We start from the raw sequence: 13,245 nt of genomic DNA, 5'->3' as shown, positions 1-13,245 counted from the left end.
GAGTCCTTAACCATTTGTAGTTTGATTCCCATGATTAATATCATCATGTCTACTAATAATTAGTTGCCTGGTATTATATGTTTTTTCTGTCTCATGCAGAAGGGGGTTGCTTTAGGTAAAAGCTTTTTGAGATGTTGGGATATTTTTAACAAGCCTTGTTGTCTTTACCAGCTAATAAAATGAAGTCAAATAAAATAGCTCAGTTCTACTGGCATCAGGATTCTGAAGATGTAATATGTGATGTCAAATTATTGAAAAACCTTGCTGTATTTTTTCACATTCTTATTTATTTCTAAATGGTCTCAGAGTGGAAATTTTTAAATGGAAAATGTTAATTGTATAGCAGTGTACAGGACAAGTAAACACACAAAACCTGGAAGCAGGTTTTTTTAGAAGATGCATGCGGCTAATGTTTGCATCATACGGCTTCCATCATAATACATGCAGCTTCTTTCCATTCAGAATTTTTACAGTGCTTACTTGCATAAATAGGTGGTATAAGTAAAAGCTTATATTTACTCAGTGTTGTGTTTGCCATATATATTAAATAATTATTTTTAAATTATTACTTTTGCAGGGAAAAAAAAGAAGTTTCTGAACTGACATTCTTTTTTGCAGTGTCTTCTATTTTTACTGTACCGAATGTAAGATTACAGCCAGAGACTGGAGAAAGCATGAGAGTCTTTGGAAAAAACAATAGTTATGGCAAAGGTGTATCAAACAGCAAACATTGAAGAATACCTATGTTCACAACTGATAATGCAGGTAAGACATGTTTATTGGAATGTATATCTTTGAAAGTACTCTTTACTTCAGTTCTCTTTAGAGGAACAAAGTATAAAATTAAATTGCACATTTCTTAAATTACTCATGTTCAGGCAGATAATCTGTTTTTGCAGTGTAAGTTCTGTGTTGTGGACAGGATCATTGTCACTGACACGTTGAAAATATTGCAGAAGTTGGTGCCAGCAGATTTTAAACACTAGGTTGCCTTTAATTTGGACTGATATTGTTTTCCCCTGGTAAAATACAGAGAGATAAAATACCTCTTTCCAGTTCTGTTGTTAAACTTTGGGGCAAGGACAAGAAATTATTCATTTAGTAGGCTTGGTAGCCTTGATAGCAGAAGGTTGTTCTTGATGGAGACAGAGGTGCTGTCATGTTAGTGAATTTGATCAATATCACTGGATCTACTAGAACTGGTTTTGTTCTTGGATGGCTTTCATTCAGTACCCCATCTTTTTAATCATAGTTATTCAGCAGTGAAATAGTATGTAATATGACTAAAGGTATTTTAAGAGTAGAACAGAACCTGGGAAGGGCAGGTGAGTAGAGAGGCTACTTACCAAATTACAGTAAGGGAATGGTGGTTGTTATATCATGGCATTAACTCTCTTCTGCCCATATGCATCACCCTAGTGTTTGTTCAGTGGGATTTACCACTTGACAGACTCTTCCAGATTAGCAGTATTCCCTTATATAGCTGCTTTGCTTATTATACTTCTCTAAATAGTTTCATACCACAGTGTTTCACAAAATACCCAAAGTGCAGATTCATTTAATTCAAAAACCCAGGCCTCCCTTTTTTTTTTTTTTTTTTAAAGTCACGGTTGCTATTGTATGTTGAGTCCATTATAACAGCTTGTTACGGAAGTTCTAGGAGCTGAGATAAATGCTCATGCTGCTCATGTACCTATTTGAAGGTATAGTCTCATATAAATGTAGATTATATTCTCATGGAATCTATCTTTAAGTCTTCTTGTTACAATATCAGTTATAACTTTATCTAATGAACTATATTCAGTTTTACTGTTGTATGTTTATGTGCAATTTATTTTTTAACCCTGTAGTGTTATGGAGGCTGTTTGCCTGACAGACAGCAACTACTGAAAAACTGAAATGAATAGATTTTGTTCTTGACAGCCTGCCCCAATTTTTGCACAAGCTCTTCGCCAGCAGACCATTTAAGATTTTCTAATGTCAGAAATGAGGCTGCCTCAGAGCAGTCTGTTTACATCTTTATTGACAAGCTAATCCCTACTTTTTCCTGGGGCTGTGTCCCTGCAGACATCTCTTCAGCCTTGTCTGTTCTAACGTGACATATCATCCATCTAAAGTAAATTTAGAATGTGCCCATCTGTGCTAAAGACCTTTTGTGTGGAAGCTTACATACAGAATCTCATTTCTCATATACAGAATCTTCTTTCTGTTGCTTCCAAACAAATGTAATTTTTCATTTATACAATATGCAATAGAAAGTTTGTATTTGCAAACAAGCATGTAAAATAGCACAAAAGAGAACCATTTATCATTCTTACTGAGTATCTATTCAAGCAGATACAGATGACGTTTTTAAAGTAAGCAGAAAGAGTGAGCCATGTGCACCTTTGACTGTACTGTTATGGCTGCTCAACCAGAGCTTTAATACAGAATAGCACCTTTCATTGTGTTAGATCTGGAGCCACTTAACAAATGTTGTGACATTATTGATTACAGTTTTCCACTGTGGCTTGGGACTTTGCTGTGTTAGGTGCTTACAGTGCAATAACATATTAGTTCCTGGTTGTAGTATTTGACTTGTGATATAAGATGGGGAGCAGGGGATAACACTGGAAGAGTATTAGTATCAAATAGAAGTCCTCTTACTGGTACAATGTAGAGAGTTGGGAACTAATGAGATGAAATAGCAGGGGAGGCAGGAGAAATGTGGACATGGAAACTGAACCTGGGTGAGGAATTGTTAGGATGGGTGGAAACCTTTAAAGGGATGAGACCACCAAGCAAGAGGAAATAAGAGTCAGTATGGAGAGTGAAAGGAGTTGGGAAAAAAGACTGCAGTTTTGATAATGTGAAAAGGAGGTCTGGTGAAGGCTTAATCTGGGTAGCAGGTGCCTGTGATTTTAAGCAGTAGAGCAGTGACTGGCAAGTAGGATGTTCAATCAGTAAAATGGATGAGTTAGGAGCTGAGTCAGTTATTCTAGCAGAAGACTAGAGTTGCAGTAAGCAGGATAGTAGCATTAAGGAAGGGGTATTTATTATGAGATACTCAGTTAAAGTCTCCATTCACAAGGCTCAGTGAAGCAAAAAGATGCATGAGAAGCAAAAAGAAAGATGACAGTAGCTCTCTAGGGTCACTAAGTTAACAGGTAAGCAAGACAAGCAGAGTTAGAGGGATGGTGGCAAACAGTACAAGCTGTTAAAATGTCAATGAGCACGATCAGATAACATCACAGCTAGTGGGGATAAAGGAAAATTTAAAGGTGCCAATACTGCTAGGTAATGGATCAGATTATGAAAAAAACAGAGGCAAAAAATACTTATAACATGTCTTCTGGACAAGGCAGGTACATATGTGTTTTACCCATCTTCTTGGATTGACTTTATGCATATATAGAGATGGTACGGAAGTTAGGAAGGGCTGGAATTTTGAAATATTCCAGTATCCATCAAGAAGCTCTGAAAAAGAAGAATTTGTGTATCGTTGCTCTCTAAATCCTCTGATGTGTATGGAGGTGAATGGTTCCTTTTTTTATATATTTTAATATGTTGTAAAGGAACTTATTATAACACACGCACAAAAAACCCAAACAAGGAACCATCTTCAACCACCTCCAGAACCTCAATGGTGTTGAAGGAAATTCTAGTCTTATGTCTTGTGTCTGGTCCTTCCTTCCAAGTGTTCCTAATTTCCTTTTTTCAGGGTAGAATAGGAAATAAAATTGAGAGCGCCAACAGAGAAGCTGTGTCAAATCTTGCTGTGATAAATTAAGAAATTATCACCTCCTGCTGTTCTCTCCACATGCTTGCCAGATGTTACTGCCCTAATAGTGCACCCACTGAATTAAATCCACCTTTCTTTAAGGTTTGAAAAGCAAAGAGACAGGACTTTGCTCAGGAGTGGCTGAGACATGGGCAAAACATCATCATCTGCCAACTTTGGAAGCAGCAATTTCTGGCAGATTGGTGAAGGAGTGGAGCTAAAGTCACTAACTTTGTAAATGGCTCCATCATTGTTTGTTAGAGCTCCAATGCTGCCCTCAGAAATAGCTGCAAGGAGCAGCTGAAGAAATTGGTGCAGCTCTGAGAATTTCTACTATCTTTAAAATTTTGTGGTGCTTCAGCTGTCTGTCTGAAAGCTGCTTACAAATCCAAAAAACTCCTTGAAATATCAGTAACCTAGGACAGTTTCTGAAAACCTAGATAATCCCTGTCAGGCTCCGACTACTAATAGGGTCTTAGTGGACTACACTGTGTCATTGTCTTGGGCTCCAAGAGAGAGACAACACATTATTTCAGTGCCCATGGGGAAAGAGCTGACATTTGGGTAGCAAGGTCAATATTGAGACTGCTCCCTACTGGAGAAAATGAGCAAATATGTGGTAATGAGCTCTATTTCACACAGAAGAATCTGTTCAGCAGTGAATTAGACAGGGCCTTTGAGGGAGAAAGAAAAGAAATCTTTTGGCCATATCCAGGCATCTTTAAAGCTTTGTGATAAAGAAAAACATTTTTATTTTGTGCCTGATGCTTTTCACTGATATTTTTTTCCCCATGGGCAGGAGGCATCTCTCTGGAAGCATTTCCCATCTCTACATATATTATTGAGAAATATTGTATACTGTATTCATCCATCTCTACAGATACTGTTTTACTGAGACAAGAATGGACCATAAGAAACTCTAGAGATGCATTTTCCTTTGGCCAGTGGAATACATGGCTAGAGCTTGTTCCTCTCTGGAGAAGGATGAGTCAAATTGTAATTGAAAAGACAAGGCATTACCTGATACCAGATAGCACACGATGTTTTCTCGTGGTGATTTATAATCCTCGGTTCCCATTGGTGGACCAGAGACACGAGATGTGTTTCTGGCCTATTGTCTGCTTCCTGGAGCCAGCAGGGACAGCTTCATTCAGGATGGTAACACCATATGCTTTTAAAGTATTTAACCTGTATTACCATAATGAGATCCCCTGGCTTTCTAAATCTCTTTGACAATTCACTGGAGCAAAACAAAAAGTGGTCTTTATTTGTATTGCTTTACCACACGCACATGGATCCAAGCAATCCTGAATTTCAATCACAGATTGCTGAATTCTTTCTTCTGTGTCCATTTAAGCCAGCAACTGACACCGGCCCAGCCAATCGACGGGATGATGGCGTCATTCGGGTCAGCTCAGCTGTGTAAAACAGAATAAAGCAGAAGACATGACAGTTACCACTATAATGGCAAAAAGTGCTAGTTACTAATTTGGTTGCGTCTGGCCAGGGATGTTCAGCAGCACAGAATTGTTATGTAAAATGACCTTTTTCTGTTTGCTAGCTAGAGAGGTGACTGTTACTGCATTTTCATCCAAATAGTTTCATTTTTGTTTGTCATCTTCTGTTTGACATTTACAAATTGTGTAAGAGTGCCTCTTCAGCACTGCTGTGTGGGAACATAATTTTTGCCTGCTTTGCCCTAGTCGAGCCGCAGGGAAGCTATAGTCCAGCAGTGTATGTGTCCAGCAGTCAGTATTGAAAAGCCATTCTCATTCACTACTCCCCTGCATTTACACTGTCCTGGGTATCCCAGTGTTGCTGAGTCACCATGGAGCACCATGTACTGCGCTTCTAAGTCTTCATCTCTTCAGCTTCAGGGGATAAAACTGTGGTAATTATAGTGGAGAAAATTCTGCATAAAAGAGAAATTCTGGACTGAGTAACTGTATGTCAGCCAGCTTTTGTCATTGTTGATTTAATCAAAAGCTGAAAGTAGCCAGTAGTGCTTTATAGGTGTGAGATCTTGAAATTCAGTATAAACCCAGCTTGGGAGAGAAAAGCAGAGCTATAAAAGCACAGCAGTTAACAGTTTCATTTTTTAAATGCACTTCTTTTTTTTAATAGATGGCTTCAAATAGATGTGTACAAACAGTCATTGTGCTGCTGCAGTTGAAAAGATGGAGGCCTAAGCACTGAAGATGGGAGCTTTAAATTTCTCTTGCATCTTTTAGTGCCAGACAATGTCTATACATGAATGTTGAGGGTCAGTTTAATTATTTAACTAATACTGGATTTGCATAAATTGGCTTTCGTGAAAAGGCTAATAAGATGCAGTTGTGGTGGGCAGCTGAAAGCAATTTGGGTTTGAGTCCAGTAATGACAGCACTAAACAGAGTTGAAATTGTAACATCAATTTTGTAAAATGTTAAATTAGTATTAAGCTGTGAAAGATAACTGCAGGATCCAAGATATTTTTTGGCTCTCTAGTACTTTTAGTGCCATTATTTTCGTATGTTAACAACATAATGGTTTCATGAGACTGTTCCAGCTGTGCTTTACTTAATATCAAAGAATAAGATCACCACACTGATAGAATATGCCCTATATTTAACACACAAGGGAAAAACTCCAGGCATTGGACTCCATTCTCCTCTTGATAGCTAAGAATTTATTATCTTATTCGTATTAGTCTAAAATGAGTTATAGACTAAATTTTGCCCTCTATTAAGCCATAAGGAAAATCTTTTTGTATTCAGTAGACTATGTGCAGAGGGTGAAATGGACTGAGCAAATAGTTGGCCAGTGCAAGGCTGTTTTCATATAAACCGCCTGTCTCACTTAAGTGGCACATAGGGACTGAGGATGGAGCAACTGTCCATACAGAAGTCCATCAGGTCCCCCAGTATGCTATGGTAAAGGGAACCCACCATCTGATCAAGGAGTTCATGGGACTTAAAAATATGTTTAATAGCGTTCCTGTGTCAGTACTGTAATATCTCACCTTGTCTGTTGTCATGTGAAATACCCCGTCACTTAACTGCACTCAGTGTAAGTAGTGGAATACACAATCTCATGGCTTTCATGATAAAAATCCTCATTCAGAGTGGGTAACCTAATGCATAGAGGTATGGAAAGCAAACCAGTGAAAGTCATCTTGCAGTCTCGCTAAGCTGAACGCTGATGCTGAAAGTCTGTCTGATCTGTAGACTGAAAGACCAGGAAAACATCTGTGCCTGGAAATAAGTAAGCATGAACAGGATTTCCAAAATCATGGGCAAGATTCTGGGAGGAGAATCCTCCTCTCTGGGAGGAGAGATAGTTTCTTTAGGAATGAAGGAAAAAGGAGGAAAGAAAGGAAGCAGGACAGCGAGGGGAGGACTTCACATTTATTATTACCTACTGTACTTAGTAGGACAAGTATTTCAAACCTCCATGGCTAGAACATATTGATGTCTTCTTTGCAATTATATACTTCATGTTATTCTATGTGGAATTAGCAGTTACATACTTATTGGCATGATTTTTTTTTTAAGTTGTAATGTTGGCCAAATCAGCGGCAGCGCTGGCAGAAGAAAAAGGAAGCATTGCTACCATCATGAATAACTTTTGTAAAGGGACAATATCATATTTTCTTATGCCATTGCATAGTCTGGAGCCTATTTTCAGTTCATTTCTAATGCATGATAACTTGCCTTCAGCACTATAAAGATTCATTTTCAAGTAATTTTTAGTGTAGAGGTTTTTAATTTAGCCGTCGCTTATGCTGTAGGAAAGATATTAGTGATATTTGCATGAATGCATGTGCTCAGTTGCAGCGCTGTTTATCTGTCTTTCCAATTTGTTTGTTCTTAAATTTGGGAGACAGAAGGTGGAATCCTCTGTGCCATAAGTGCACTGTATTGTATTATTAATATTGGGGCAGCAAGTGATTCCCACTACGGTCTTTGTGGTCTGTTGATGCTTTAAGTGTTTAGGCATGAAAGGCCGTTTGAGTTGCAGTGGACTGATAGTCTGGGATGACATTTGAATGCGGAGCGGACAATGTATAAATGACAATGACTGAGAGGGAGGAAAAAGCGGGTCTAAACTCTCTCTATTCTCCCATGGACAGTCACCTCTCCTTTAGGATTATTTCCTCACGTGACTCCTCACTTAGGCTTTGTCTAAGAGGAAAAGTGGAACCACTGAAGGGGAGAAACTGAGGTTTCCAGACAAAGCAGAGGCTTCCAGTGCTGACACACGGCCCGTAACCCAGGGAGACAGCAAAGCTAATGAGAGGCATCGCCTCTCAGGCATCATTTGCAGCATTCAGAATTAACAGAACATTTTATTTTCAGCCAAATCATAAACAAAAAATAAATCTTAGTAATGCCATGTGCCAGAATTGTTTCTGTGGAGAGCAGGCTTTGTGTTGCTATTTTGAGCCTGTAGTTTACATTGGCTGATTCTCTACGAAACAAAGAAACTAAACCAACCACTGCAGAAGTGGCTCTGAAGGCAACACCCATTACAGTAAATATGCAGTGAATACTCCTAGTTGTGGGGAGATTCTTGCCTAAAAACGCAGCAATAGTTTACAACTCAGTTAATAAAGCTACATTAATTTTTTCTGTCCCATAAACTGGGATGGGGGTGGATGGGTTTCCCACATGCTCCTATTGTTAATTGCTATGAAAAGTCTGAGGAAGAAAACCCAAAAAATTCAGGAAAAAATACTAAATTCTCCAATAAAAATATATAATATAGAAGAATAACACTGAAACAGTATCTGGATATTTTAAGAAGTGGGAACAAAATCGGGTATTTCCATAATTTTGTGGTCTTGTTATAAATTATTAATGTTGGTTTGGACCATATATGTATTTTGAATTAGTAATTATGGGTGATCATTCTCTGCCATTAGTACCTAGCTATTAATTCTGTACAGACATTCTGTAACCATCTTTTGATGTTAATCTAAGGACTGATTGTGCACTACATTTCCTGGTGTGTATATTGTAACAATACAGTCACAACATGTGTAATATCATAGTATAAGCCTTTTCATTTAAGTTTTCTTTTAATACCTCTCGTTCAGTATGTGCATTGCATGTTAAAATCTAGTTGGCTTACAGTCCACCTGCTAAGTTTAAGAAGGAAACTAGTTATCTGAAGGCAAAGAAAATCTACACAGTTAAATCTGTCCTTGTGTGCTTGAAAGATTCAGCAGTAAGTAATCTGTCACATCATAAAACGAACAAAATCAAAACAACTGAGTCATTATCGTGACTCTGCTTGGTTTCAGCCCACAAAGTCACATCTAGACTATGTAGATACTGTATTTGTTGTTTCATGTATCTGTGTGCAGACACTTGTAAATACAGAGGTGTAAATGTTGCCAGAATTTAAATTAGGTTAAAAATGCTATTTATGGCTTGCATCAACAACAAAAAAATATTCATAATCATCCCTAGGTGAAGACACCCATTTAACGAGCTTACAGCTCCTAATTAATTCTGTAAAGAACGCCATTTGGCAGAGCAGAATTATGAGGTTTGCATATTGATGGTGGAAGGGAAAAACATATCTCTCTTCTATTTATATGGTAAAATTAACTTGTGTTCTTCAGAAAATGGCACATCTCAGAGGTATTGCTCTCAAAATGATCTCAGGGTGGAAAGAAATAAGTAATTACAGCACCAGGCATTCAGTTCTGTCCTAATTTTCCCACCAGTTTTTCAATGTTTCAGCTGCCTTGGAGACTTAAAGTACTCTCATTAGGTAGCTGCAGAGGCTGCCTGCTTGCCTACTCCATCACTCTCTCACTAGCTTTCTCCCTCGCTCCCGCTCTCTTGCTCTCCCTTTTTTTTCCCCTCCTGCCTTGGGAGTGACTGTGAAGATCATTTGCTGGCATGATTGGCAGGTTAGAGGATTCGATCAGATGAGTTCCTCTTAGTGCAGGTCAAAAAGGCTAGTTAGCAGGAGCTGTCGAAAAATGCCAGCAGCATTCGAAATGGGAAATGTCATGACTTCGAGGCAGGAGGTGCCACCTGGAACAGAAAGCCCCCAGCTCATTAGCAAGTTACAGGATGCGAGCTTAACTGGAGGGAGCAGAGGAGGAAAGATAATACCCAATAGGGAAAATTATTGTGAAGTGGAATTGATTTCATGTATAATTTGTTTATCACTAGAGGGGACAAATGCTGTCCTCCTGACATGTGCAGAGGAGTGTGGACTATGAATGAAGCAACTTAGCATAATCTCCAGGTTGAGCTCTGGATTTAAAGAATGCCAACTTCTTTCTTCCCAACTGTGAAAATGATCAGGTCATGTTGTATTAATTAAACCTGACATACTCTCAAATGGTTTATCTGGGCAATTTTAGCGATTTAACAGAATGTGGTAGATATAAGCTGCATTCATTATTAACACGGACGGGGCAATGTTTTGTTTTCTGGATGCAATGGGGTTGGGGTTTTTTTGCAAGCTGTTGTTGTAAATGTTGCTGTTTCTGTTGCAAGTTGAATTATAACAGAGCTCATTTTTAATGCTTAGTCAGACTGCATAAAATCAGAATGCAGTTTCAGATGCATGATATAATTTCATTTCCAGGAAAAACTACATACCCTTAGAAAATATGGATTTAAAAATAAATAAAGTGTTTAGGTTTAGTGTATAAAATTTAATCTGAAATGAAGACTACAGGGCCTTAAAGAATGCTTGTATAAAGTGTCAGCATTACAAAATGCTTAGTCTTCTCCAAGATATTCTGTAGTGATAAAATTGCAGGCAAACTCTTCATCCCAGGCAGTTTAGCTAGCCCCTGGCTATTAACGTTGCTAACCATTCATTTTTTTCACTGGTCTATATTTTCACATAAAAGGCATGTTGCCTATCAGTAGAAATAAACTGCATAGACTTTTTTTCTACCCCCCATGTTTTTTTTCAGAAATGTTAAGAAAATAAGATGGGACCATGGTACCTTCTGGAGTCTTTTATCATGGTATCTTTGTGAGGCTTTGAGTCTAGCTCTGCTCCTCCTGAAGACAATGGGAGAATGCCATAGACTTCAACAGGAGTAGGGCTGGCTCCCTTATCAAAACTAACGTAGACACAACAATACCATCTCAGGCTGAGTAAATGAGATTTAAAGGCTGCAAGCTGTTCCTGTAGAACTATTTTTCAAACTGTATCTCTCCTTGTTAAGGAATTTTCTCTTTTATATATTAAACATGTGCTTCTCTTAGAAGTTTGCAGCTCATGCTTAAGCAGTCTCTTGGTTGAATGCTGAGGAATGTTTGCTTAGTGTTCAGATCCTTGATGATCTTTTTTTCAACTTTCATTTTCTTCTATCCATCAAAGTTTTAAAGTTGGTAACAGAGTAGCCAGGGTTTGCTTTATTGAGTAACCACAGGCTGCTGAATTTCCCTTTCTCCACCTAATGTGAATCAGAATCAGATTTTTTAAAAGGAATTTCTTAATCAAAATATTTGTACAGAGACTTACAGATGAGTGTTTTCTGTTTTGTATTTCATATAAAAAGCTCAGTGTTAACAGTCTGCCAGTTTGCTAAAAAGAAGAGTTACTAAAGCACTGTAAACACAGGCATTCTTTACCTTTCAGATAACTTTTTAGTGCAAAGTTCTTGCAGATAGGCACTGTGAATATTGCCTCACATAGTCTGCACAGGCTCAGTCCTTTGCAGAGTTCAGTAAAAAGAGCAGAATACCAGAATAAAAATATTCTTTATGCAGATCCCATGGGAGAATTTTTTTCACCTTGGGTAGCTCTCCAGATGCCCAACTACTATTTAAGTAAAAAACTGGAAATGAGTTTGAAAAGTTCAGAAGGTAGTTGTTACTCAATGTCTGCTCTGGTGCTTTGTTTAGGGAAGTGATGTACGTTTAAATTATTTGATTGAAATTTGAAAATTAGACCTCTATTGGGGAAAGAGAGCAAGCTGTCTGGGAAATCTTCAAGTCTGTTAGCTCAGTGGAGTAAAGAAGAGGATCAGTAAGGACTGGACAGACCTGCTAGACTTTAACCCTGAGATACATTTGAGGAACCTGTGGTGGCTATAGTGTCTGTCTGCATCTGGCAGCAGCTGCTTGGACATGAGCAGAAGGATGTTTTGGCTAGGAATTCAGGCAAGTGCAGATAAACTCTTTCCTAGGACTGTGTGTGACACAAGTTAGTGACCTGTGCATGTCCTAGGTTCATGACCAAAGAAGTTATTGCTCTGAATTAGAAAAAAATAGTTAAACAACTAGTATTTCCCACATATCTACACTTTCTGGCAAGTAAAAGAAGTGTAACCTGAAACAGAAGAAATAATTTAACCATTACTCCTCATTTCTTTTTTTAACCAACAACTTCTGGTTTTTCAAAACTGACTCAGTGTTTTCTTAGCTTCTGGGAACTTCGTAATCTAAAAGAAGAATAGAAGCCAGGAAGGAATTAATAAATGCCTTACTGTTCCTCAAACTTCTTATTCCTGCAGTTGTTTGTCATTCACTCAAACCCTGACTTCTCTATCCTAATGAATCCTGTTTTGTTCCTTGACTCTCTAGGGAAGATCAGGCAGGAGCAGTGATTGGGAGAATCGCATATTCATCATCTCATTTGTAGATCTTCCCCCCCCCCCCCCTCATTTCTGAGAAATCACTGGAACTTGCTAGCGTGCATTATGTGAAGTTACCGATCTCTGTGAATCACTTTTCAGCCAGGAGGAAACTCTAACACATGGTCCATATTCCATGTTAGTGATTCCTTTTATCATTACTTGTGTGTAAAAACACTTGCTGTATGAATTGCCTATGTCTTTTTCTGGGGGGTGAATGTGTAGAGAGTGTTGGAAAAATCCAGTGAGGCCTGAGGTCATCTAAACAACTATATGTAACATGAGCAGCTGTTGATGAAATGTGGTTCAAGCAGTAACATTTCAACTTTTTTTTTTATGTATTATGTTTCAAATTAAATAGGGCAGTATAAAACAGTCCATAAATTGAACCTAGGATTGGGCCATGTCATTTTTTTAGTGTGTGTCTGTAGTCCTTGACTTTGATACCATTCACTTTTTAATCTTCTTTTCCATCTGTGTTGTTAACTGTAGGCTGCAGTAAACTGATAGCACTCTCTCAAAATCCTCTTGTAAGACTTTGCTTCACCACTCTTCCTTTTTCTTTTTCTTTTTCTTTTTCTTTTTCTTTTTCTTTTTCTTTTTCTTTTTCTTTTTCTTTTTCTTTTTCTTTTTCTTTTTCTTTTTCTTTTTTTCTTTTTTCTTTTTTCTTTTTTCTTTTTTCTTTTTTCTTTTTTCTTTTTTCTTTTTTCTTTTTTCTTTTTTCTTTTTTCTTTTTTCTTTTTTTTTTCTTTTTTCTTTTTTCTTTTTTCTTCTTTCTTTTTTCTTTTTTCTTTTTTCTTTTCTTTTTTCTTTTTTCCAAGGCCTACCCCTGCACTAACTATCCTACAAGCTATTTACATATATTACTAAATCTTTAAGGAGGTAT

At 37.7% G+C, this 13,245-nt stretch overlaps 1 protein-coding gene across 6 annotated transcripts in view; it reads left to right on the top strand.

Moving 5' to 3' along the window:
* CDK14 (cyclin dependent kinase 14) overlaps nucleotides 1-13,245 on the top strand; it is a 321,807-nt gene that overhangs the window by 255,447 nt on the left and 53,115 nt on the right. For all 6 annotated transcript variants that reach the window (XM_074864790.1, XM_074864767.1, XM_074864787.1 and 3 more), the window contains one exon: nucleotides 619-765. In XM_074864790.1, the coding sequence (XP_074720891.1) occupies nucleotides 619-734 (116 nt within the window). In that variant the 3' untranslated portion in view covers nucleotides 735-765. The remainder of the gene's footprint in view (nucleotides 1-618; nucleotides 766-13,245) is intronic.

The sequence above is a fragment of the Strix uralensis genome, chromosome 1 (genome assembly GCF_047716275.1).
Source record: "Strix uralensis isolate ZFMK-TIS-50842 chromosome 1, bStrUra1, whole genome shotgun sequence".
NCBI lineage: Eukaryota > Metazoa > Chordata > Aves > Strigiformes > Strigidae > Strix > Strix uralensis.
This window is presented reverse-complemented; position numbering and strand designations above follow the sequence as displayed.